This window comes from Cryptomeria japonica, chromosome 6, assembly GCF_030272615.1.
Source record: "Cryptomeria japonica chromosome 6, Sugi_1.0, whole genome shotgun sequence".
NCBI lineage: Eukaryota > Viridiplantae > Streptophyta > Pinopsida > Cupressales > Cupressaceae > Cryptomeria > Cryptomeria japonica.
In genome coordinates, this window is record NC_081410.1 from 638,802,186 (window position 1) to 638,828,821 (window position 26,636).

General features: G+C 37.2%; 1 protein-coding gene across 2 annotated transcripts in view; it reads left to right on the forward strand.

Annotated features, from left to right (window-relative positions):
* The window catches only part of LOC131068662 (uncharacterized), a 135,593-nt gene extending 110,601 nt beyond the window's left edge, over nt 1–24,992 (forward strand). For both annotated transcript variants that reach the window (XM_058003899.2, XM_058003900.2), the window contains exons 9-10: nt 23,954–24,062; nt 24,311–24,992. In XM_058003899.2, coding sequence (XP_057859882.2) covers nt 23,954–24,062; nt 24,311–24,573 — 372 coding nt within the window. In that variant the 3' untranslated portion in view covers nt 24,574–24,992. The remainder of the gene's footprint in view (nt 1–23,953; nt 24,063–24,310) is intronic.
* The last annotated feature ends 1,644 nt before the right edge of the window (nt 24,993–26,636 follow it).

A 26,636-nucleotide genomic window follows, 5' to 3' on the forward strand; every position in this document is an offset into this window, starting at 1 on the left:
TCACCAAGGGACTAGAGCGATTTTCCAAAAAGTGCTCCCGTCCCTCTCCAAGGGACCAGAGCGATTTTCCAAAAGGTGTGAATTTCCTGCAAGGCCAAGGCAAGTTTGTGATTGAAATGAATGGAAGAGGACATGATTATCCCATTGATAATTTGGGAAGCTAGCAAAGGACGGATAAGCTTGAAATTGAAAAAGTGCTCCCGTCCCTCACCAAGGGACCAAGGCGAAGTGCTCCCGTCCCTCACTGAAGGACCAGAGCACTTAACATGTTATCTCGCCTTTCTCGCCAATTTTGGACAAATTGAGGCCAAGGCGCAAGTTTGAAAAAGTGTTTAAAATGCCTTGAAGTGGAATTGAGATGCGAGAGTTGCAAATTTTGACGACAATTGGCAAAAGTGCTCCCGTCCCTCACCAAGGGACCAGGGCGCAATTTCCAAATATGACCATTTACCTTGCATTTTGAAATGATATTTTTATTACCAAGGCTCAAGATGGAGTGAAATGTGATATTCTACGCCTGGAGGATGATTTGAAGTTGATATGATCAAGAATTCATGCAATGGACTCAAAAGTGCTCCTGTCCCTCACTGAAGGACCAGGGCGCTTTTTATGAAACAACAAATTCCCTCCGAGATTATGCTAAGGCAAAGTTGTGTGAGATGGGAAAGATCTTCTAAAGCATGGTGAACAAAGGTTTGACTTCAAAAAATTGAGAATCCTAGCCTAAAAATGAAAAAGTGCTCCTGTCCCTCTCCAAGGGACCAGAGCGAAGTTAATGGCATTCATTATTTTTTACCATATTTGGGCGTTAATATCCTCCAAATCGCATTAGATGCCAAATTGCTAACTTTGGAATATTTGAAAAAATTAATTAAATTGGCATTTAATAAATTAATTTTGGGCCTCAAAAAATTGAATTTTTATTATTAAGGCATTTAAAATTAATTTTTGTGAAATTAAAAATTAAAAGTTGAGCGCACAAGGCATTATTTTGCCTTTATTTGACAAGTCGGCCTACTCCTTTTGAGGTTTTATTTATTATTTCACCTTTTATTTGCTAGGTCGGCCTCATGGGTAAGTGGAAGGTGAGCGCTCTATATATTGGAGGTGTTTTTTTTCACAATTCAAATCATTCACTCATTACTTCAAGTGCGAATTTGGAGAGCAAGAAGAAGGTGCGAAATCTAGCTGGAGTGGAGCGAATTTCTACTAAGTGTGAAGACTAAGGAGGGCGAAATTCATATTGAAGGCCACTGGAGAGGCGAATTTCTTGCTAAATTGGAGGATAATTTCCAGATGTTTTGAAGGTATTTGAAGGTGAATTTCCAGATTTTTGAAGAGGCTAGTGGAGTTTATTCTTTTTCAAGCTAGAGGAGGCGCAATTTGTTCAAGAGAAGGCTGTGATCTACACTTTGCCTAGTGAAATCTATTTTTTTTACATCATTTCTTAGAGTTTAAAACTCAAAAGAGGAGGTATGAAGAATCATTTTTGAAGTTCTTATTCAAGACTTGTTGTGATCCCATTGCAATTTTGTAAAATCTAAGTCTTGAAAATCCAAATTCCATTCATGATTAATTTGAAAATGTATAGTTCTTGATTTATCATGACTTTTTTCAAATTAATATCTTAAGTTTTACCGTTGAAAGGTCTTAAATTTCATGCTTTGAGGTTTGATGCTCAAAAGACTAACTTTAATATTTTGTGTAGGCATCAAATGGAGATCCCGAAGTTGGAAAATCAAGCCAGATCAAGGACGGTCTCCTCCAAGAAGATCAAGCAAGGACAAGGGCGACTTCCTCCAGTCTAGCATCGACAAGGACGACCTTCTTCAATCCAGCAACATCAACAAGGGCGACCTCTTCCAATCCAACATTACAAGGCGAGGTACATCATCATCCTGCAAATCAAGGACACAAGAAGTCAAAGCAAGGGTTCGTTGAAGAAGCAGATAGTTCCAAATGAATCAATTAAAGCTAGCTTCTCAACAACATCAAATCGAATATCTACCAAGTTGCAAGTGTCGGACGAGGTGGCATCCTAGTCATCACTTCTCCAGTCAGTGTGGTCCACCTCAGCATGTCCAGATTCAATGTACCTAACTCATGGAAGGTGGCACAAACTTCGATGTACCTACCTGTTGTGACCATTTCACACATCGCCCCATTGCAAATGGGGACCCCCTCTTTTTGCTTGTTTTTCGCTCGCTTTTCGCTTCGCTTTTAGGGTTTTGTTAGTCAGTGAATTGTCTGGATTTAGGGTCAAGCCTTAGGGTTTTAATTGCCGTCTTTTTAGGCCAGAATCCAGTCAATTTTGAGAGCTTTTGAGCTTCCTTTCGAAGGATGCAAATTTTGAATGCAATGATTTCACCAAAATGGTCTATTTTCAATTGGAATTTTGAGTGCAGAGCTTAAATTTGTCTAAGTGTTGATGATGAAATGTGAATTTTTGTCCGATTGAATATTTTGACCAGATTTTGAGTTTTTTGATTTTTGATCCTAGGCATTGTAAATGATTTGTTTTTGCCATGTGAAGTGATAAAATGTGTAAAATCATGATATTTTGGCCTGTAGGAGCAGAATCGCTCCTGTCCCTCAGTGAAGGACCGGAGCTCGTTTTCGAATATCTTACTGTCCTTGCAGGGTCAAGGTGAATTTCGAGTTGGAAATGATAGAGAAAGGCGTGATCTTTCCGTTGAATACAAATTGAAGATTTTCACAAGCACAGAGGTGCCTCCAGGAATCAAAATCGCTCCTGTCCCTCAGTGAAGGACCGGAGCTACAAATCAAATATTGCTTCGTCCTTGCAGGATTTCAACGACTTGACAATTTGAAGATGTCCAAGGGGATATGTTTTATCGAATGAATATAACTTGAAGTGTCGACATGGAGGAGAATGGTCCAGAATGCCAAAATCGCTCCTGTCCCTCAGTCAGGGACTAGGGCGAAGTACATTATAGCTCCCGTCCCTCTCCAAGGGACCAGAGCGATATTCTTCATAGGGCGAGATTCAGGCAAAGATCAAGTCAAGTCTATATTTGAAGGCAAGGAAGGAGGTGAAATGAGCTCATTGAAGATAAATTGAAGATTACCAAATGCCAACACAAGACCAAAATGCTTAAGTTTGCTCCTGTCCCTCAGGAAGGGACCGGAGCGATTTTTGTTATAGATGATTTTCTTGCCAAGTTACAACCGATCTCAAGGCATGGATGAATAGAAGGGTACATTACGAATCCGTTGAATATAAGTTTTGAAGATGACGAAATGAAATGAGGCCTACAGAGCTAGAATCGCTCCTGTCCCTCTCCAAGGGACCAGGGCGATATAATGAGTATGTTGCCTTTTCCTCAAGTTCAAAACCGTTCCAAGTCAAGATGAAGGGTGGTAAAGGCGTTTCGAAGTGTCCCAATGAAGAACGAAGTATCCAAAGTTGCTAAATTGAATGGATTTACACTAAGACCCCTAGTTCGCTCCTGTCCCTCTCCAAGGGACCAGAGCGAAATTTGCATAAAGGCATAAATTTTGAAAGTTTGTCAAGCATCAAGCAATCAAGGAGGATCAAAGGACTTTATTTCACGCGTTGAAGACAATTGCAAGTTAAACAAGGCAAAGACGAGCTCAAAATGTTGAAGTTCGCTCCTGTCCCTTGGGAAGGGACCAGAGCGATGTTTACTATATTGGCTAATTCATGCAAAAATCACGTAAGGTCAAGACTTCACAAGGTTGTAAAAGGTTTAAGGCGTCTTTTGAAGGAGATATACAAAAACTTCAAACGTAAAATGATCGTCAAATTGAATACAGAAGTTATATCGCTCCTGTCCCTCTCCAAGGGACCAAGGCGATTTATATGGAATCATTCATTTTCCTTCAAGTTCATGCCAAGTCAAGATCTTTCGGGATCACACAATGTATAAGGAGTCATTTGAAGATGATTTACAAAGGTTTCGAACGTCAAAATGTTATCAAATGAGCTATAGAGCTTATATCGCTCCTGTCCTTTGGACAAGGACCAAAGCGATTTTTACAAAAACACTCATGCTCCTTCAAAATCAAGACAATGCAAGGATTGGCGAAGTAAAGGACGTCCTTTGGAAGACAATGAACGAAGAACGAAGATCAAATGTTTACAAATTTGAGCCAGAACATGGAGATCGCTCCTGTCCCTCTCCAAGGGACCAGGGCGATATTTGCCAAAACACATGATATCCTTTAAAGATCACGTTGAAATAAGGTTGCACAAGGTTTTAAACATCATTTGGAAGGCGATACAAAGGGAAATGGACGTTAAATATTACCAATTTGAGCTTAAAATGGAGAAAAGACAAGGATCGCTCCTGTCCCTCTCCAAGGGACAAGGGCGATGATCCTCTAAACATCAAAAATGCCTTGTAAAAGGCAAGTGATGCAAGCGTGGGGTAAAGAGACGATGTTATTTTTCACCTTACAATGAAAACTCGAGATCAAAGATGCAAGATCGAGAAAGGACAAGGGAGATCGCTCCTGTCCCTCTCCAAGGGACCAGGGCGATGAGGTACGTATACTTCATTTTCAAAAATTTGGCGCTCAAGCAAACATTTTTTTAATTTATTTTAAATGCTAAGATCGATAAATTTGAAAATCCTATTAAAGTAGCATTTAAATATTGCGCTTAATATTTATTAATTATTTTGCCTTTATAAAAATTGAAATTTATTTATTTAAATGATAAAGGCATCTAATTAATTAATTAATCAATTTATTAAAAATCAAGAGGAGCGCTTAGAAATGGAGGTCGGCCTTTATTATTTAATTAAAAATCGTTTGAAAATTGCTTTATATCACAAAAGTCGGCCTTAGGGTGAATGGTGAGAAGCGCTTATAAAGAGAGGTGAAAACCATCATTTTTACATCATCATTTTACCATTCAAGTGCGAGCTTTCATTCCAAGCAAGGTGGTGCGAACTATCAATCAAAGGAAAGTGCGAATTGATATCCAAGGGTGGCGCTAATATCATTCAAGGTGGTGCGAAATTTGGAAATTCATTTGTGCGAACTTGAAGATCTATTTGAGCGAACTTGTCAAGCATTGGAGAACATGTCAAAGATTTCAAAGGTGGTGAATTCCTTATTTTGAAGTGGAGATCACGTTGAAGACCATCTTTCGTCAATATTGCCTAGGCGATTTTATTCATTTTTGCATTCTAGAGTTAGCTCTCGATTTGAGGTATGGCGATTTGGTTTTATTGTTTTACTTGTTGATCGTCATATTTTAAATTTTGAATTTTGATTTTTTGAAATTTTGAATTCCTAGCTCAATCGTTTTATTTTAGGAAATGATAACTCAAAGACTTATCATGAAGTTTCCTAAAATTTATTCTCTAATCTATGTTATTCATTGCAAAATCTAGCTTCTCATTATGAAATGTTGTGTAGGTATGGCAACCCCGAAGGCGGGAGCATCCACCAATCGTTCAGCTCTCATGAAAGAAGATCAGAAGACCGAAGAAGTGGAGACCAAGATCGTGTCGAAGTGGAGCCACATTGGAGATACAAACTTAGGCAACTTTAGCACGAAGAAGTTTCGAGAGATCCCTTACATTGGCAAGCCATCGCCTGTCGCCCGGAGAATAATAGAGAGTGGCATCATTAAGGCGGCCGACTTTCCTCCAGCTGTTCAGTGCCATGAGTTGATGATCGAGTGTGCTCGTCATTATGATCCACAGTCCAGAACGATCGTGTCCAAAGAGGGAAACACTTTGGCGTACCTTTCAGAGGAAGCTATAAGTGAAGCTTTCCATCTTCCAGAGCACAGGGACATGATATACAAGAGTATAGAAGGAGCCAGATCAATGTACGAAGATGATCCAGATGCTTGTCTAAGCATTATTAATAAGAACTGGCTACTTAAGAGCCGTCCCCGTCTGAGCAAGGTCCCGAACACACCACACAGGATTGATTTCCAAGAGGAGTACAGAGATTTGATTACCATGCTCAACCGAGTTACAGGAGCCCCTCATGCCTTCTATTTTGAGAAATGGATGTTTTACTTCATCCAGGTGATCGTTCAGGGAAAGGGTACGATACATTGGGCTAGGATGATTAGCCATTGCTTGGACGTACAGTTGAGGAGACTCAAGGCTACTAAGTCCTTCCACATGAGTTGATATGTCATTTATGCCTTGATTAGGAGTGTTGAGTACGCAGGACTACCTCACAGAGGAGTGATTGGAAGAGGACCCAGCGAGGTCAGAGCTTGTGATTCCTATGCCTACTTGCATCATCCGCCAGGGAGCAACTATAAGTTGGTTAATGATACTTTCACGATGAACATTACAAGGACGTTGCAAGGTGGAATTCACAACAGGTTATCTCAGGATGCCCAGGAATTTATAAAGAGGTACGGTGCTTGGTTCATTCAGTTTCCCAAGTTCACTTATATTAGGGTGCATGGATGTCCTTTACCTCCATACATGTTGCCGAGATATCCGACAGACAGAATTGTGTTACTTGAAGTAACAAGACAGTTGGCAGCATATGTGAAGGCATTCAGACACAGACATCAGAATGGAGTTCCAGTACCTATCATTTTGGGTAATTCAGTTGAGGTATGTCCTAATGCTTTAGCCATGGATGACGCAGAGAAGGAGTTAGCCTTGTATTCTTTTTCATCTTTTGCTCTGAGAGAAAGCTTTGATCCACATGGACATTTAGAGGAGACAGTCGGCTGGAAGTTTAGACATGAGTATCAGATTGAAGATTTTATGATGAATCTCTTAGATGATCTTGAAGTGAAACGAAAAATGCATTCTAGATTACCTTTGGATTTCATCAGGAAATGCAGGATTTACAGAGTGGCCGACCAAGCTCAGGACAGTGGCAGACATATCCAGTCTTCCTATGATCGAGAAAGCAAAACAATAAGGTTAGATTGGAATGAGCCCGAAGTCGTGGATTTAGATGCTTTGATGGCACCAGTCTTGTCTTGTACTCGCAGATGGGTTGACGTTCAGCATCAGAAGTTGAGAGAACAAGGCATAGCTATGACTTTCACTTTGGAAGAGAAACCAGCCGAAGGTGGAGCTAGTGTGAGTGAAAGCAATCCTAATCCTAGAAATTCAGGTGAAGGAAATCTTCGATGTGCCAGTGAGGGCAATCTCCATCCAAGAGGTTCGAAGAGGAAAGAGAGACCTGGAAAGGGAGAATCTTCCAAGAGGAAACAAGAGGCTAACAGAGATCGATCATCCGGTACTTCTTCCAGACCTGAGAAGAGAACAATTCAAGTGGAAGAATCCATGGAGTCTATGGTACAGAACGACAGGCAGGAAGGAGGACAGGCACAGCAAGGGTCACCAGATGGATCTCTCCAGGACTATGAGTTAGGAGAAGATAATGAAATGACATCTCCTCCCAGAGAAGAAGAAATAGTGCACAAAGAGATTCAAGTTCAAGAAACAAGATCGATTATCCCAGATTGGTTGAAGGAAAGATTAACTAAGGTGATCGTAGTAGAGGACGAGGACAATGCAATTGATTTAGAGAGCCTTGTTGGACGCTCACACGAAGTAACAGAGAAGAAGAAGGCTACCAAGATGCCCAAGATGATTCGAGATGAAACTGGATCCAGAAAACTGCAGATAGCTACATCGGCAGTAGACAAATATGAAGGTGAGATCCTAGCAGAGGAATATGATATACAGACATTTGAGCTAGGACCATCTACAGCAGAGCAGACTTTAGATGATGCTACCGACTCATTTGAAGCATTGAAAGACAAGCTTAGAGAAGAAATGGAGAAGAATAGAAAGCTTGAGAGAGAGGTCGGTGCATGGAGGACGTATTTCAGTCACATCAATGAACCTTTGGGACGTCAGGATCCAGCTAGATCACCAGTGCAAGCACTTCCACTTCAATCAATCAGTGAGGCAGAAAGATTCAGGAACATGGTCCAACGTACAAGTAATTGGATGGATAGATCTCATACAGTGGCCATAGAGTTTGTTACAAGGATGATGAAGATTATTCATCAAGCTATCCAAGTTCTTGAGATAATCCACAATTTGATGATAACAGTAGCTGCATTTGCCCATACCAAAGATGTCATCATTCCTGTGTTGAAGGTAATAAGACATACTTCAAGGAAGATTTTAGCACAAGAGAAGATCTTGGAGGGAGAATCTCACAGTTTGTTTCATTGGTCAACCTTACTCCATATGAAGAGTGTTTTCTTTGAAGACATCAGTACTAGATGTGGCCAAGTTGAGGAGGTGATCAATCCGATCCAGGACAGAGTAATTGAGGTACTTCGTACCATTCTTGGCAGAAGGATCGAGGTCGAGACAGATGTGGATATGCAAGAGTTAGAGGATAGAATCAAGGTCATCTTTTGCAAGGACGCAAATGTTACAGATGAGCAATATGATCAGATGTTTGCCACCATGCTCCTGATTGAAAGAACGAAAGAACTTGAAGCTTCATGGGACGCAGCTCTCCTAGATGCATTCGATCAAGTCATCCACTTGGAAGAGAGTATGAAGAATCTTCCCAAGATTCCAATTGCAAAAATCGAAGGAATCGTGACAAGATTCATTGCATATGCCAAAAAAAACATTGGAAAGGGAATAAGATTCTAGATGAAAGGTTGTTATAGATGACATGGCATCTTATTTGTCATTGGTTTATGTCTCCTAGGTTTTTGTGCCAAATTTAATATTTGGCTATGCATTTAATATTGTTCAGTAAAAAGGAGGCCATTTGTAACAAACCCTAATTAGGGTTTAGGTGTCATGATCTTGACCGTTGATCTACTTTCAATCTGGACCTTTCATTGTAACTGGGGATGCTATTTATACCCCCATTTTTCATTTCAATAGTAATAGTGTAATAGTCAATAGTTGATGTAATAGAGAAGAGAGATTAGAGTTAGAAGCAATTTTATTTTGTAGCAAGATTGAGTTTTGAAGAGAGAAATTCAAGCAAATTGTTGTACATGATGACTTGGAAATCAATAAAATATTGAAGTTATGGTGTTTTGTTGCAACTTTCTTGGTTATCTTCATGGTTGTTTAATCTACTTGAATCATGCTCAATCAAAGTAGCTTGTTAATTTGAAGGACATAGTGTGAGACTTGATTTTTGGTAGGATTCGTAATCCAAACCACTAGCTTCTTGCTGATTGTAGGAACGCCTTGCGTGGTCGACTGGAGAATACCTTGAACCCCTTAATCTTCAATCATTATTGTATCTTGGATATGTACCTTCGTGGTAGTGTCCATGATCTTTGATGCATTGAATATCATTTTATTACCTTAGAAGATCGCACTAATTTCAATTGAGTTGTTATCTTATGGCAAAATTGAAGTTGGTTGAATCTCGCCAAGTCTTGTCCATACTAAGTCATTCATAGGGTTAGACTAGATTAGACCTCTTTCAAACCCTACTCTTTTGTTATTTTTGAATAGTTTCTTAGTTTAGCAAATCTTGAACTTTCGGAATACGCAAGGCCCCTTGGAGGAAACAGCAAATCACATCATACCGCTGGAAGCTTGTCCACACGTAGAGACCCTACTAAAAGAACCTTGGAGTCTACCTAACTGATCCTTTATGCGAGTCTTCAGCAGTTAGAGACTATTTTCTCAAGAGAGGATAAGATGCCTATTGGTATTTTATTCTGTGTATGATGGTGTACAAAATACACGTCAACACTACCCCAACTATCCATTGGTTGAATTTTCCAGAGAAGACATGTGTCCAAGCAATACAATTATTTCATTGGTCAAGCATTAAATGTTATGTAATGGTTGTAACAAACCCTAATTAGGGTTTTCATTATTAAATCTTGGCCATTGATCTCAAATTGATCTTAGCCATCGAATTGTATTGTGGGCACTATATAAGCCCCGACTCTTCATTTTGTAAAAGGGAATAGGTGGAAGCAGTTAGAAGACAGATAGAGAGTAGTTAGAAGGTGATTAGAATAGCAATTAGAGTAGAGTAGAGAGCGAAGGCAAAGATTGTTGCCAAGATGTTGTTGTAAGAGACTTGTAACTTCATTGAAGAAATGGTGAAATTTATGGGTCGATTCGACAATTTGCATGGTCTTTATACTTCTCATATTTGATTTCATGTTATTAGATGAGTGGAAGAAATGTGCTTGATTGATGGTGGAATTCGTATATCCATACTACTAGCAGTTTGTTGATTGCAGACTTGCCTTGTGTAGTCAACTGGAATCATTCAGCTTAAGCTTAACTTCAATTGTCGCTTCTTCATTGATATGCATCAACCTGATGGTGTCTATGCCTACAGTGATGATTTGAACATCATAAAGCTTTCCTTCGAAGATCGCACTAATCTTGTGGAGATGGTCCTGGGATGTCAAAACAAACTTAGTTAGAATTTCATCAAAGATCAATCATTGCTCCTACATTCCTTAGTATTAGGATTAGATTCTTTCCTCGCCCTCATCTTTTTCCTTTTTTCAAGTCAAAGCTAGTAAAATCCTGTGTTCCAGCAAATATTCAAAGCAAATCAGAAGTTCAGTCATCAAGTGTAAGTCCCCTTGTGATTCCAGCAAATCACATCATACCACTGGTGCTTATCCACATGTAGAGATCCTACATACAAGAACCTTGAAGTCATCCCGATTGATCCTTTTCGCGATATCTTCAGCATTCGGAGACTTTACTCAAGAGAGGATAAGGTACCCTTGGGTATTTTATTCTGTGTTTGATAGTGTACAAAATACACGTCAACAGAGAGGAAAAATCCTCCTCCACTTGGATTTTGTGCCCTCCCTCCTGTCTTGGGCACATTTGAGGTGAGGTGAAGGATTTTCCAAATAATGGAAAAATCCTTCCATCCTTGGGATTTGTGCCCTCCTCCCTGTCTTGGGCGCATTTGGTTGGCAAAGGAGGAATTTGGAGTGGAGGATGAATTCCTCCTTGCCTAGGGAATTCGCTCTTCTTCTTGCCTTGAGCACTTTTGACTAGCAAAGGAGGATTTTTTGAGATTTGGAAGATTCCTCTTGTTCTTGGGAATTGTGCCCAAGAATAGACCTTAACATGCCTTGTCATTTCAAGAAGGATTTCTAGATAGAGAAAAAAAATTCGATCACCTACTTGCTCTTCAACTTTTCCAGATTTAGAATTGGATATTCAAGAACATTCTATCGTCAATGCTTTGCCAGAGATAGACTTTCAAAAAATAGGAAGTTCTTCCAAACACTAAATTAGGGCAAACCGAGATGTAGTGACACTAAAAATAGACACTACTATAAATAGTAAATTTGTTCAAATGCAAAATTAGGCCAATCCGAGCCGCAATGAAACTTACCAAAAATAGTAAGTCCTTAAAATTCGCTCAAATTTCACTAGTAGCTTCCTTGAAGGGTTCTCATTTCAATGCTTCACCTAGATTTCACAAAACCCGAGGCTGGTGACTCCATTTTTAAGTGTGAAGGATTAAAATCCTAAAATAGATAATACAAGCTTCCAAACTTAGCCAAATATCTTCAAAACACTTGCAGACTTAGCCAAAATTTGCCAAAATGCTTTGGGATTTGAGGAGATCGAAGAAATTGCTGCCAAACTACCCATAAGACCACAACCAAAAGACCAAGTGGACAAAAATGTAGGGGGTCCCCATTTGGAATGGGGTGATGTGTGATTAGGTCACAACAAGTCAAGGCTTGGGGAGTTTGCATTTGAGGTCGTCCTCACTCAAAGGTTTGAGATTTGAAGCTTGTGGTGGAAAGGGTTTCTCATGTATGGTTGGGAAAGGGTTGTGTTTTGGTTGGGTATTATTGTGTGGATAACGTTTTTAGTGTCTATAGTGTCATCAAATGTCTTAGACATGCCATCATATGTGGCATGTTGTTTTTTGGTTCTCAAAAAGATCCTAGTACCTTTTTTGGTGGTTGAGAGGTCTTGAATTGGTGCATTAGATGGTCTTGTCTTTTAGCTTGGTCAAAGGCTTCTTCTAATGTCTAATGAGAGAAAGATTTATCCGAGTGAAGGATTTATATTTGTATTGGAGTTTAGGTTCCAAGGATGTGGTGAAGGTTTGAAGGCTTTCTTCATTCATATTACCATTGGCCTTATGTGTCAAGGACTTCCATTGTTTGATGGGTTAATGGATAATTCTGTGTCCTAACTATTTGCATTAACTTAGATGTATTCAGGCAAGTCATGGTATTGGAGTCCTTGGATATGAGCATTAACTAGGCCTTCTAGTTCAACTATGGAATGGAGTATAAGCTGATTATACTATTCCAATACATTTTGATCCATAATTAGGAAGGATATTCCTCAAATTGCCATTAGAAATGGATATGTGAGGAAATGACCTCAACAAACCATCATATATATACAAATTGCCTCAAACGGTTGTCAAATCAACAAAAGAAACATGCATATCAATGCAAACACAAATCATCTCAGCAAACTGAAATAATAGATGATAAACAAACTCGTTATGTGAATATACAATTTTCCTAGAGACAACCCAGTGTTGGGTGAAAATGAGAGAAAATATTCTCCCCTTTGTTCCACCATCCAAAAGGTTGATTAGTAATGTTGCATGGCTTCCTTGAACCTACACAACAACTTTGAAGCTTTTAACACACCTGTGACACTACATTCACCATGTAAGACTATTAAGTATGATTACGATAGTCACAAGATGTACTAAGAGTCTAAGACCACAATAGAAAATGAGAGCCAACCCCACACAAGTTATGGGAAAGCACTATATGATCTTCCTTGAGCCTCTGATCCTTGATTAGTAATAAACCAATGGACAAATTGGAAGCTCAAATTACTGTATTCCATGATATGTTTGCATAGTGGCAAATTTGTTGGTTTCGCTATTATGAAATTGCTATGGCATTTTCTCATTTGCCACATTAGTTGTGCGTTTACTGGGGTGATTTTATCTTTGTTACCTATGGCAAGTGGCAGTTTCGCCAAACAAGTTTTTTGGGTTGTTCTAAGGTTTACATCCTTTCCCAAAGACTTTAGGAGATGCCCCATCCCATCCTTGATTAGCCTTAACCATAAACATAGTCCCCTTTTATTGAAACGAAGAGAAAACACACGTATTCTACACCATTATTGTAGATATAAAATGTTTTATGATTTATTGTTTCTCTATGATGGATTAGAATTCAGAATAGAATACAATGGCTTTTATGGAGCCTTTGATTTCTCTTGTACAATTGCTTAGCTCCCCTATGGAAAATTATTTACTTATCTAACCTATATATCATATAATGTAATAATTATCTAACATTCTCATGATTACATCAATTTGAACAAAGGATAGAATATTGCACAGACTAAACACAATAACCCACCTAGAAATTTGATGAAGTCTTCACCGAATCTCCCACTCACCTACCGCACACCGAATTGATTACTTTAGTGGATGTTTTGATTGTCAAACTCTATAATCGTCAGTATCACATGATAGAACAAATCTCAATCTCCAGGTAAAACAAGCCAATAACTCTTCTCTAAGCAAGTCAAAATCCCTCCTCTAAGAATGTCGAATCCCTTGTCTAGTGCTTGCACAATGAGAGAACAAGTCTCCTCAAAGATTGTCAAAAGTGCTCCTTGAGGACTTGCACAATGAGAGAACAACTCTCTTTTAAAAGCCCACTGTCATGCCTCGACCCTAGAATAAATAAAAAGAATATAGACACACACGCGCGCACACACACGCCTGCACGCACACACAGACACAACTCCTAACAATAGTTGGTCCAAGGTTGATGTGCTCCTTTGTGGATTGCTTTGATGTTCTTTGGTAATCAAAGTCTGCCGTCTCTTGTTTGTTTTTCTTTGAATCTGCTCATCAATGATGTATATCCCCCTTGGCTCTCCAAAAACAATCCCTCATATATATTGCGGCCTAGGACAAAGAGGGCACTTACAGAGTCAAGTAACCCCTTACAACCTTTGCCCAACTCCACAAGATGGCAACTGATTGTAGGGAGACGAGACATGGTTGCGGAATGCAGGTACACGCCACCAAGCAAGAGGGCTGTGGTAGGCATCCACTCTTAGGCTTGGTATAGAAATGGCTTCGGGCGGACCCATTGTGTCTCTTCCCCCAAACCCTTATATGCTTTCATTATTGATAATCTATGAATATGATGTAATTGCCTAATCGTAATGATTAAACATATATATATATATTTGCATATGTTCATGTTGTGATTGCAGGATTCAAATCCAGGATTGCATCATTAAAGAGATATTTATTTGGTAAGATGTAACCCTGAACCTAATTTGTTGCAATTGTGATTTTAGGGCAAATTGGGAAGGGGACATTACATCCACTCTCCTTTGAGAGTGTATATATCCCTCCTCCAGTGTACAACAAGAACAAAACCAATTATATGCACTAATCACACCTCTTTTAGTGATTACACTATTGACAAAACAATTAAATGCAGATACACTAACCACACCTGTTTTGGAGGTTACACCATCCACAAATTCTGCCAAGGCCCCCTTGCTCCATAAATGGACACACATTTGATGCTAATTTTCAAACATTCTACCATCTTAGAGTGAGAAGCTAGCTCGACATGAGTAAACTCCTCCAACCTTCTTTATATTCCAGCCTCCTCTATTACTTGTTTACAATTAGGCCAACAGAAGTAGCACGTGAGTCTTTGAAAGTCTCATCTGATGAAGCATGGATGGCCCTGAGAATATGCACATTATTTGATACATGTGTGGCCATAATTAAAAATAAGAAATTGGGTGTCAGATTTGATTGATTATGCTCCCTTAAGGTAAATTTCTCCAAATATAATATAGGCTCCAATGATATGCTTATTTCCCCATTCCAAAGCATACATCTTATACAAGTTTTTAAAAAAGAAACACACTTATGAGGTGTCAGCATTCAACCTCTTATCCACCAATGTTTTAATTGATTTCCACTTGCCAAATACTGCTTACACCAACTCTTATATGATTTTGCCAAATGATAAATTTAAAGGTGTTGACTTTAAAAGAAAAGCTTTCAAATGCCTTTTTCACACACCTTATTCTCACGTGAATACTTTATAGCATGTAAAATCCAAACACTGCTTATTTCACATACTTGTTTGTCATATTACTTTTCCTCCGTAACATAATTTCACACCCCATTTTAAAACAATGCTGTCTCCTGTTCACTTTTAAAAGGTTAAGTAAAAACCTTTTTAACCAATTCCCTATGCACATAACATTGTCAAAAGAGCAGACAATAATACTTAATCTACTAGTATATGAAAGCCACTATTCTTCCTAAATAAACTTCTAAATTTGTTTACCAAAATTTCAGCAGACTTTTGCTGGGCTGGAATGCCTTTTTTTTTTTTTTTTGTCCTTCAACTCACAGCTACGCACTGCCAGGGTATGATCTGATAATTGCAAGAAGATACATGAATTACCTATGGCTATCGCTAAACACATATTCCTTCATCGTCAATAGCCTTGTATTGACCTGACTTAACATTCTCTTAGAAGACGATTTAATTGGCAAGAAATAACAATAGCAAGCAGCAACCATTTATTCAATGTCTACTTTGCCTGCTTTTTCATCCTTCTCATGGGTCAGCCATTCTTAATTTTCTGATACCATATTCAAATGATCAACACACACAAATTCGTACACTATTATTGTGGGTATAAAATGCTATATGATATATTAATTTCTCTGTGGTGGATTAAATAGAATACAATAGCTATCATAAAGCCTTTGAATTTTTCAGTACAACTGGTTAACTTCACTTCCCTACAGAAAACTATTCCTGACAACTAACCACTAACAACTTCATTTATTTATTATCATTCTAACATGTTAATTTATTATTTACTTATCTAACCTATGTACCTGTAATGTCCCTCTTTGAGATTTTCCCTAATTCAGTCCTGAGACAACAATTTCAACTTACAGTGAGAATTATAATATATTCATAAATTAAATATTATCAAATCTGAGGATATTTCACTATAATATTTAACTTAATTTCTATAAGTAATTCCGAAGGTAGAATTTAAAAGAGGGTGGAACTTATCTTTGATAAGACTCTCTATTTTGACAATGGGAGAAATGCTAAGACTGATAGGATCCATGATGTCTGCAGATCTGAAAATGTTGCTCCTGATTAATGCTTCTAAAATCCTGCGATATAATTAAATTTATGCACACTATTTTTCAAAAGCCATATCTGATATGGTATCAACTTCCCTTATGCTCCTAAGAATAACTCCTTGCTGCTCCGTGAGTACTCCATAGTGGGAATATCATCAATATATATACCATTCCTTGACATATCTAAGTGTTATTAGTATAAACCTTACTTTCATCTGTTGAATCAATCTTTAAATATCTTCCTAAGCGTCGGACACTTATTGCTATGATTTTTGAGAAGTATTCGCTCTGTTCGGATATATTGGGGTCCTATATGAACCCGGGGAATTATAATTATTATAGTAATCTGCAATATGTGTCTGATATATATATGGTCTTTACTTGCAGCAAATGGCGCTGTATCTGATTTCCAATTCTCTTCCTCTAACCCGTACAACCTCAGATGTTCGACTAGACCAGATTCAATTATGCATACTGCTAATGAACCACCATATTCCATATTCATGCACCATTCTATATTCTGTACTTAACCAGTATGCTGGAGTATTATTGTGCTGCAACGTATTTGCTGACCCGTGTGAATTCTTCTTTCTATCTCTATCCCATGGGTGGGCTCTTAAAGAAGCCAATCTCCGTTCGGCGAGCTTTCCGTTCATTCCGCCAATAAATATAATTTGATGCAAGTTATCCCTTACATATCTTACAAAGTAGAATGGTCGCATCTCTTGGATGTTAGAAGACATGTCTCTTCATACTTGAATAGATCGCTTTATTTATTCAAATCGCACCTCCTCTAATTAAGTAGCCACGTAATCTCCTTAGTATCGATCCCAATATTTGTTTGACTTCTTTTAATGACTCTTAATAGCAGAGTTAGGAGATTCATGTATTTCCTTTTTTTTTTTTTTGTTCCAATAGTCATATATTATCATCGATGATTAAATCCTTGTTTGCTTCCTAGACTAAGTCAAATCGGACTACTTTGATTACATTACTGAATATCACTGTCTATTGTGAGGGGACAATATCTGTCACCACCAGTAGTTTATTATTTTTTATTTAATTTAATTATTAACTTTATTTATTGTTTTAGAATGATTTCTATTCTATTATATATTGTTTTTATTGAATAGTTATTTTTTCTGACTTTATTATTTATTATATTTGTTTTCTTAATTACTTTGTTATTTTTTCAATAATATAATATTGTAAAATTTATATTATTATTTGATAAATTTACATTGGTGATACTATTAACCCCTTCCTTATGATAATCGATATTATTCCTTAATCGCTACTAACCATAATTGATGACTATTATCAAACTACCCATTATCTCCACTCAAACCGATATTGCGTAAGTCCCTACTCGTCGTCTTTCAACCTTAGAGGAAAATCGTGAAGTCTCATAAATGAGACGATTTTCTAATATTATTAGATGTTATTTAATAAATGTTTTAATTATCGTATTCATTTAATCACACTAATCTAATGTCCAAAAGGGGTTATGACAGTACCATACGGTGTGATAAATTTCTAACACCTTTTTGCAACATAACCGACCAAGAAGTGTCAAACTCTGTCTCCTAGCTCCTTGTCAACCTCCAATGAACATGAAATACCATGATCCCAATGGCTATTAGGATTTGATCTGATTTTTCAGATCAAATCCCTGGTCAATTTCTTTGCTAATAGTTTGGTGGCAGCATAGGTTTTAGTTTTAAGCCAATCTTTTTTAATGATTGCCTAAAGCTTTGAGATGTAAACTGTAGTGGGTGGATCGATCATATGGAATAGTTGGAGTCACTCCAATATCCATGGCCAAAATGTAGAAAGCTAAAGGATATTTTTTGCAGGCTTGGAGTGTATTTTGTTGCTTATGATTGGTTGTGGGATTCGTTTCCCATCAGCATCCATTATGGGGGTTGGGGGCAAGATATTAGGTGATCCCCATTAGATTTGTTGAGGTTATTTGACATTTGCATGATTTGGCTGTGCATTTTCATCATTTGAGTATTGGTTGAGAGTTGCATGTTGGCCTTGTAGTCTAGAACTTTCATGCATTTGGGTATAATCTATTGGGCTGTTTTGAGTTGCTTGAGTGTTACTATTGGTTTGATGGGGTGAGATGCTAGTTGTAGCACTTGCCATGATGGTGGATGTTGAAGGGATTATGGATAAGGGTAAGATGGGGCAAGTCATTTTTTGAGCGTGATTCGCCACTAAGTTTGAGAAGATTTGTTATCCTATGGGTCAGATTGGTAGTGTTTCGTGAGGGTTGGGATTTCTTGGTGAGTATTCTCCATGTGTTGGGATTGATATGAAGGAATTGTTGCATATTGAGGGTGATTTTGATGTTTTTAGCTTGTTCACTCCCTTGGTTAGCTTCTTCTAAGAAAAGGAATTTGTAGTTGATTGGCTCTAGACCTAGTGTTGACCTCGGTAGTTTGAATTATGGTTTTGGTAGTGTTGGTAAAGGTCATGTCGGAATCTGTGCTAGGAAGATCTTGTGCTTGAAGGAAAGAGTACTTTTGTGTGGCTTCTTCTTGATTGTCATAAAGGAATTCCATGGCGGGGATAAGAGAGTACTCTCTGGATTGCCACCCCTATTTAAGTTTTGGGTACGGTTCAACTCAATAGTGTAGGTGTTACCAAGTGCTAGTGTTGTTGTTCTTCTCCCTCCCATGCCGTTTCCCTTACCTGTAGTTAGTTGGCATAATTACGTATCTACCCACACATAGTAGTAGATTGCTTCAATCTCTCTAAGATACCCCAAAAAACTTCAACCATTCTTCCTTATCGGGATGGCCCACAAGAATGTCCCAACCAAGTCGTTCACTAAGCTAGTCCCCTCTCTGTCCCCTCTGGCTAGTACCCTTTCACTAATTGATTGGAAGATGAAGGTAGTATTCGTTAAGAGACAAAAAATTAAGGAAAAATGTGAAATATGCCCCAATTGAAAGTAACGTGACATTTATGTTGGGTTCAGAAAAAATTTGTTGGGCCTGAAATAAATCTCTATGATAATGATGATAAAATAGATCTTTATGATATTGATGATCCTATAAATAGGAAGAGGTAGAAGACCATTCTAGGTCCAACACAATCTGAAGATGTTCCACAAAGTGGTCCAAATTTGTAAGCAAGAATTGTCTATAGCATATATTACAAACTTGGGGAGTAATTGTTGAGTTGGTTGGCCCTTGTGAGCAAAAACTTCAAATGTGTTACTCCATCTCAACTCACTTGTCCAAAATGATTTTTCACAAGTCCATGGTTTAGACTCACCATGTACTTGGCAAGTTTGACATGTGGACTTGCTAGATGTGGAATGATAATTAGACACGGTGGAGAAACAAAGGGGAAAACATTGAAAAATTGTAGGATTTTGGTCCTTACAAGAAAAATTGGCTGTATCATTTCCTCACCCAACATTTACAAGTTTTTATAGACTCATTTGATACATTTTGTAACTGGATAATGCAGAAAATCTATGTTTTTAAAAAGAATTTAAGTATTTTCTTAAGTTGTTGAGTTTTTGTTGTGTTTTTTTGAGTCGAAGCAAATTTGGGTCTGCTGAATTTTTGCCTATTTTGAGCTTGCGAACTAGGGTTTATAATATGGAGTTACCACTAGGCTGTAAGCAAGGGCCATGTTGACAAACAATGTAAAAGACATAGTAAAGTAATTAACAAAACTGTGCTACCTAATACATGAACATGCATCCACACTATAAGTGAAACTACTAGATGAAAGAGCACGTTAGAGATGCTTACCTTCAGTTGATTATTTGGTACATTAGTCTCCCCCTTGCCTTGCAACACTTTGTGAGAGATGGTTATAGGTTAAGTCAAGACAGATGGAATAAGATCTTACTAGGCCACAATTGGGGACCCCAGACACTTAGCATGCCTTCCTAGTATGACACTATTCTTGAATCTTCAAGACATTTATATGGATTTGTTTCTGCAATGCAAGATCCTCTAACCCTAGATACTCATCTTCTTTAGGGCAGATGTATATGCAAGAGAAGAACAAACAATTGTTTTCTCTGTTGTATATGAATGACCAAAAGGGGAACACACATCCTTGGTCCTTTTGTGGGAAAAGGAGGGGCTATCACTTTCTTTTGAAGATTGTTTTGCAAGAAATGAATGCCTAGCAGTCACTGTTGGTGTATTCTAGGATGGCCTTGTAGAATCCTTTCTTAGCTTAAGAATGTGATTTCGATCTAGACTTTTTGGCTGCACTGTGCGTTTCCTCTCTCTTTGATATATGCTGATAAGATAATTAGTGGAATCAAAATCAAATTATGTGAACTTGAAATGGTTGTTTTTAAATTTTTCAATTAGAGAACATTTCCTAGTTCCAGTCGTTGTTCAGGGTACTCTATGGTCAAGGTTGATTTCCATCCTTGACAATATAGGTCATGTTTGCATGTGAAAGGGTAATAAATTTGAACTTATTTTATGAAGGGTAATTAATTCGAACTCACATTTGATGAAGGGTAATCAATTTGATTTTGAGCTTAAATTTGATGAAGGTTAATCAATTTGATTTTGAACTTAATTTTGATGAATTATAGTGTGTGTGCCTCATGACTGTTGATGTGGTTGGTCATGACTCGGCAACAAAGATGCGCCTCAAAGATGGCTTTGATTTTATCAAGGATTTCAATGTGAGGAAATTCGAGGCAAATCTCGTTATACCAGAACGAGCCAACTCTTTTTCCCCCGTGTATTGCCTTATAATGCTAAGGACCAATGCATGATTGTAAATAAATTTGCATATATTCTTGGCCCTTTCAACGCATTTTTTCACCCATCCAAGCTTACCTATATCCTCCAGCATGAGGTCAAGGCAATGGGCCGCACATGGAGACCAAAAGATTTTTGGGTGCCTCTCCATCAAAAGTTTTCCTGCAACAATTTTAAATTAGTTAAAGAATTAGATGTGATAAGTATCAATAAATTTTACCTTTAATATTTAAAAGTTTAAAAGTTAAAACTTAAAACTTAAAACTTAAAAGAAAACTTTTAAAGTTTACCTACAGCAACATAAGTTGCTGCATTATCCGTCACCACTTGCACCACATTTTCTTTTCCCACCTCATGTATAACTTCCTCAATAGCCTCACATAAGTATGCCGCATTTTTGACATGTGAGGAAGCATCGATGGACTTCAAAAACATGGTGGATCCTGAAAATAAAACAAATTAATTATCAATAAATTAGAATGTAAATTATTCAATTTCAATCACAATGCATTTAGAGAAGTAAAATGATCAATCACCTCCGTTGGAAACAAGAAAATTTAGGAGTGTTCTATTCCTCCTATCAGTCCAACCATCTGTCATGATGGTGCAACCCTTGTGGCTCCAAGATTGGCGGTGCTCCTCTAGGTCAATTTTCATATCTTCCACCATTTCCAACAAGAGAGGGCCACTCAACTCAGTATCACTAGGGGCTTTAAACCCCGCCCCACAAATGGTTACTACATCAATCATGCCTTGCCAATAAGGAGACCTGTCACAAATTGAAATAGATTAAATAAGAAAAGTTCAATTTCAATTTCAATTTTCAACTCTAAACCATAAAATTTTAAATTTTAATTTAAAACAATCAAATAAAAAAGTACCTGGCTGCAATAAATGGAATGTTGCAGAAGTACCAAAACTTGCAAATTGCTTTTCTTCCTGCATCATGGACCTCCTTGTTCGAAGACATGCTCTCAAGCGAGCGTTGTGCGCTAGGAGTAGTGCGTGGTACAAAAAAATTGTCTATCTTGGATTTTCGCACTCTAGGACCAAAAGTGTGACTAGTAGGAGTAGAAATAGAAGTACCAGCACTAGCAGAAGCACTAAGACAAAAGGGAGGCATAGAAGAACCCTCTCCAACACAAAAAATACACTTGGTTTGATTTCTTTGTCTACCAAGGAATTCTTCAGTGTATTTCCATGCCTCATCTTTTTAACCATGTTTACTAGGCTTAGGTTGTGGAGGATTAGGATGAGCCATTAGGAAAAAAAATTGTTTTCAAAACGTGAGGGCTGCTGCAATAAGACAATTTTACAAATCACCATTTGAGCATTGTGTTTTACAAAGTTTTAAATTTAAACTAATAAAAAAAAATCAGCAAAGACTAATTTGTGCATTGTGTTTTTTCTTGAAAATTTTCAAATTTGAAAGAAAGAAATTAAGAATTGAGAAAATTCAGCAAACCCTAGATTTAAAAAAAAATAAATTGTAAATACATGTATACAATTTTTTCAAAAAAAAGATCTTGCTATGCTATTGTTCTATTTATCTCATTGTGATTGAAGTATGTAATATAGATTTGGAAATAAATAAATAAATAAATAAATAAAAAATCCATAAATATAGAAAAAAAAACCAACATAATCAATAAAAATTAACACTTACCTCTTTCAAATTTGTTGAGAAGTATTTGGAATGAGCTTCTATGGACTCCTTGATGCTCTCAATGCAACTGTAGTGCTGCCCCAATGTGATTTGTGCAAGCTTTTCACCTCTTCCTCTCAGCTGGTTGCAAAACTATGGCTTCCTATTTTTCTCTTCCTCTCTTTTTTCCTCTCTTCCACTCATAAAAGTGAATGTCAGTCCCTTTTAGGGTTATAAGAAAGGGAAATGGCAAAAAAAATCATTAAAAAATGTTATGTTTTTTTTGTTTTTTTAACTGCACTTTTTTAAGTGACGTCAGCCGGGTCACGACCCTCAGACTCAGCGAGTCAGGGATTGACTCACTGACTCGGCGAGTCAGGCGAGTCACACCCCCTGACCCGTCCGAGCCCGGGTCAGGGTCACCCGGCCCGCTGACTCGCGTGACTCGTGTGACTCGCCGGGAGTCACGGAGCTCTGGTTTTTAATGCATTCTTATAACAATGGCAAGACATATCAACTGCTGTAGCTGTTGCAATGCTGTAACTGGGTTATTATCTTTTATATGCAACATTATTTGGATTTCCTATGCATTGTGATGTGTACGGCTCTATGATGTTGCAACATAATATCGTACATTCTGTATGACCCATTTTAGTTCAATCTAACCAGCAATTTTGTCCACCAAAGTTAATATTGTTCTTATATATTTTCAGAAACTGGGCAACAGCATGTTGTGCATTCCTGCAGGACAATTATGTAGTTTTGCAGTCTGTACTTCATAGATATGTCTTCTAGCCTTTATAAAATGTTAAATCACTTCATACACCCAAAACATTGTTGCATATCTGTATTTTGTGGCCACTACCATATGAAACAATGGAGTACATGGAGAATCATTAAGTTATCTTCTAAGATGGGCATCACTTTTACCCTTTTCACTCTGTTGCACTCATACTATGAATTTGGACTAAATAATTGCGTTTGAAAGTCATTTCCTACCATCTACGGGAAGGATGCATCCCAACCTAATGGTTTGCTATTAATACATCTTAATAATAATTAAATAATCTGTATAATAATCCTTGGAATAATTGTAATGGAATTTGTTTTCAGGGAGTTGCGATTGTCAAGCTTCACATTTTGATAAGAGTTACAAAAGAAAGCATGTTTTCTATGGACTGTATAGTTTATCTTATTTCAGGTTACTTTATCGTACCTATCTTTTTGAACTTATACTAATTAGCTGAAATTGACCTTCATCTAGTTCTAAATCCACATTTACCTTTCAATCAGCAAGACAATTGCTGTGCCGTTTTTCTCCAACTGAGTTGAAATTGTGCATCACTCCATTTATTGCTTATTATGTCTCTTTATGTGCAACAGCAGCCAACTCTATTAAAACTTGTTTTTTCTTTTCTGTATGCAGGCTATAAGAAATCACAAGTTTGTTCCTGTGTTGGATGAGCCAGGAACAGCAGACCTTAGTGCTTATGTTGATTTTGCTTATGTCAGACAAGTTGCTGAGGAGACAGCAGGTCTGTTTATATCTATGTTCTTTTCTCAGAAGCTGATATAAATTTCTGTTGCAATTTAGACTAGAATCCAAAGCCATGTTTATGGCCTGAAAACATAAGAGTGCAAAAATAGCTAATATGCATCTAGAATGCAGTTTTCATAATATGATACGTATTTTCACTCCTGCAATTTAGACTAGAACCGAGTGTTGCGTCTAATACCAGGGAACAAAAGAGTGGACATCTGACTATTTACTTGGTTGTGGCAGGGGAGGTAGCTGCATTTGGTCCAATTTCGCAATCTCAATTTCTTGGTCAACTTGGCATTAATTTTCGGCTGGAGGCATTAATGCAAAATGCATCAGATGAGCAGGCAGAAGCTCTTCAACTAGGCTATTGGAGGCTTGTTGGGGAAGGTCCAGCTCCATTTTGGGAAGGGACGGATGAACTTGCACCTGTTGGTATGGGTTCGCAGTATATGGCATTGGCAATAGTCAATAAACAGCTTGGAGCTCCAGCTTGCTTTCAGTAGAATCAGTTGCATGGTGGTGCCATTCAAATTGTCTATTAATACCATATTGACAATATTTGTTTTCCGGCTCAAGGTATTATGAGATCTATAGCAATGTGAAACAAGGATGACCTCAGTAGATTCCAGAGACTGCAGATTCCTGTCAATATCTGCATTTGTTTTATTACTTGCGGTTGATTATAAAATAAAGACAATGAAAATGTCGGATTTAAGGTGATCTTGGCATCATGTTTAGAATAGTTGAGGCTTGTGAACTGTTTGGATCCATACCTATAGGGGTTAAGGTCACTCCCAGTTTGGCTGGGAGATAGGCTGATAAAAGTTATTACATTTTGCTAGTATATCTAAAGTCTAACAGAATTTTGTAAAAGCACACATCTCAATTACCATTCTTCAAATACACTAGTGAAATTCTTGTATTTTGTTCTCTTTCACGGAACAGAAATTCTTAGAATCGGATTTCAGTTCATTTTAGCTCAATGAGAAATTAATCTGTATCAGACGTTTGGAAATCAAAATTCCTTTTATTCTCTGGACTTATATAACCGCTTACTTGTTGATTTCTAGACCATGCTTTTCATGCTTTTCGTTTTCTCAATATCGACTGATTATAATTGTCTCCCACTAATCCTACAAATTTTCAAATTTTCAACATTTACTTTCTGATTTTCAGAAATATATCCATGCCTCTGTCTCAATGTGTTTTTTTTCAGTGTAGCATATTATATACCCTTAAAGAATTAGTTCCTCCTTTAAAATTATAGTATTTAATGATTTTAAATATTTAATTGGATAAAACATGGTTTGGTTGCCTAAAAGATTGACAAACAAAATATTTTTTTGAACAAATAGATGACTTAAATACATGGGTCAAATCGTAATAGAAATAAAAAAAAATGAAAATGCTTTTAGAGGTGTTTTGTATTTAATGGATACATTAGAGAGAATGATTCTTGGTGATTTTAACCTTTTTGTGAGATTTTATCTTTTTTCTTAATCTTTAAGATGACCTCAATAATTAATCATTATACTAATAACATACTCTCTTGTTTGACTTCATATTTATTATGAGAAGATGTTATTGCTGTGATAACTCTTAGGATATTTTGAAATGATAAAATCTTTTTTCTTAATCTTTAAGATGACCTCAATAATTAATCATTATACTAATAACATACTCTCTTGTTTGACTTCATATTTATTATGAGAAGATGTTATTGCTGTGATAACTCTTAGGATATTTTGAAATGATAAAATCTTTTTTCTTAATCTTTAAGATGACCTCAATAATTAATCATTATACTAATAACATACTCTCTTGTTTGACTTCATATTTATTATGAGAAGATGTTATTGCTGTGATAACTCTTAGGATATTTTGAAATGATAAAATTTTACATAGGTGAAATTTCACCAAAATGACATTAGTGGAATGGATAAAAAAATATATGAATAAAATCTTAAAAAACAAAATTGTTTGTGAGAGAATGATTCTTGGTGATTTTAACTATTTGTGAGATTTTTTATCTTTTTCTTAATCTTTAAGATGACCTTAATTATTAATCATTGTACTAAAAACATTTTCTCTTTGTTGATCTTTGTATTTTTTCTTTGTGTTATCCTTACATTGTTTGTGCATTGTGTTTATGTCAATTCGGCTCAAAAGTACAGGACCGGGAGGCTTTGGATGACCTTATCCTCCAGCTATCAAATGTGGACAAATATGAAACTTTCGAAATCCAAATGTTGCTCAAAATTTGTTCTTAGAAGCTCGTCAAAAATTCACAAGATCAGGAGGCTTTGGGCAACTTGATCCTCCACTTTTTGCTCCTACAAAGGTTGGATTTGATCATCGTCAAATTCTCTATTGGAATCTTCGTCAATGGCTCTTGAATTTGTTGCCTACACACAAAAAGAAGAGAAATGGTGTTGTTGATAGGTGTTTGCCTAGGTCAAACCCTAGGTTTGGAATTAACCCTTGAATTGATTGACTGAATTGGAAAGCTTGCCTTTTGAGGGCAAGGTTAAATCTAAATTGAAATGCTTGAATTTGAACTCAATAT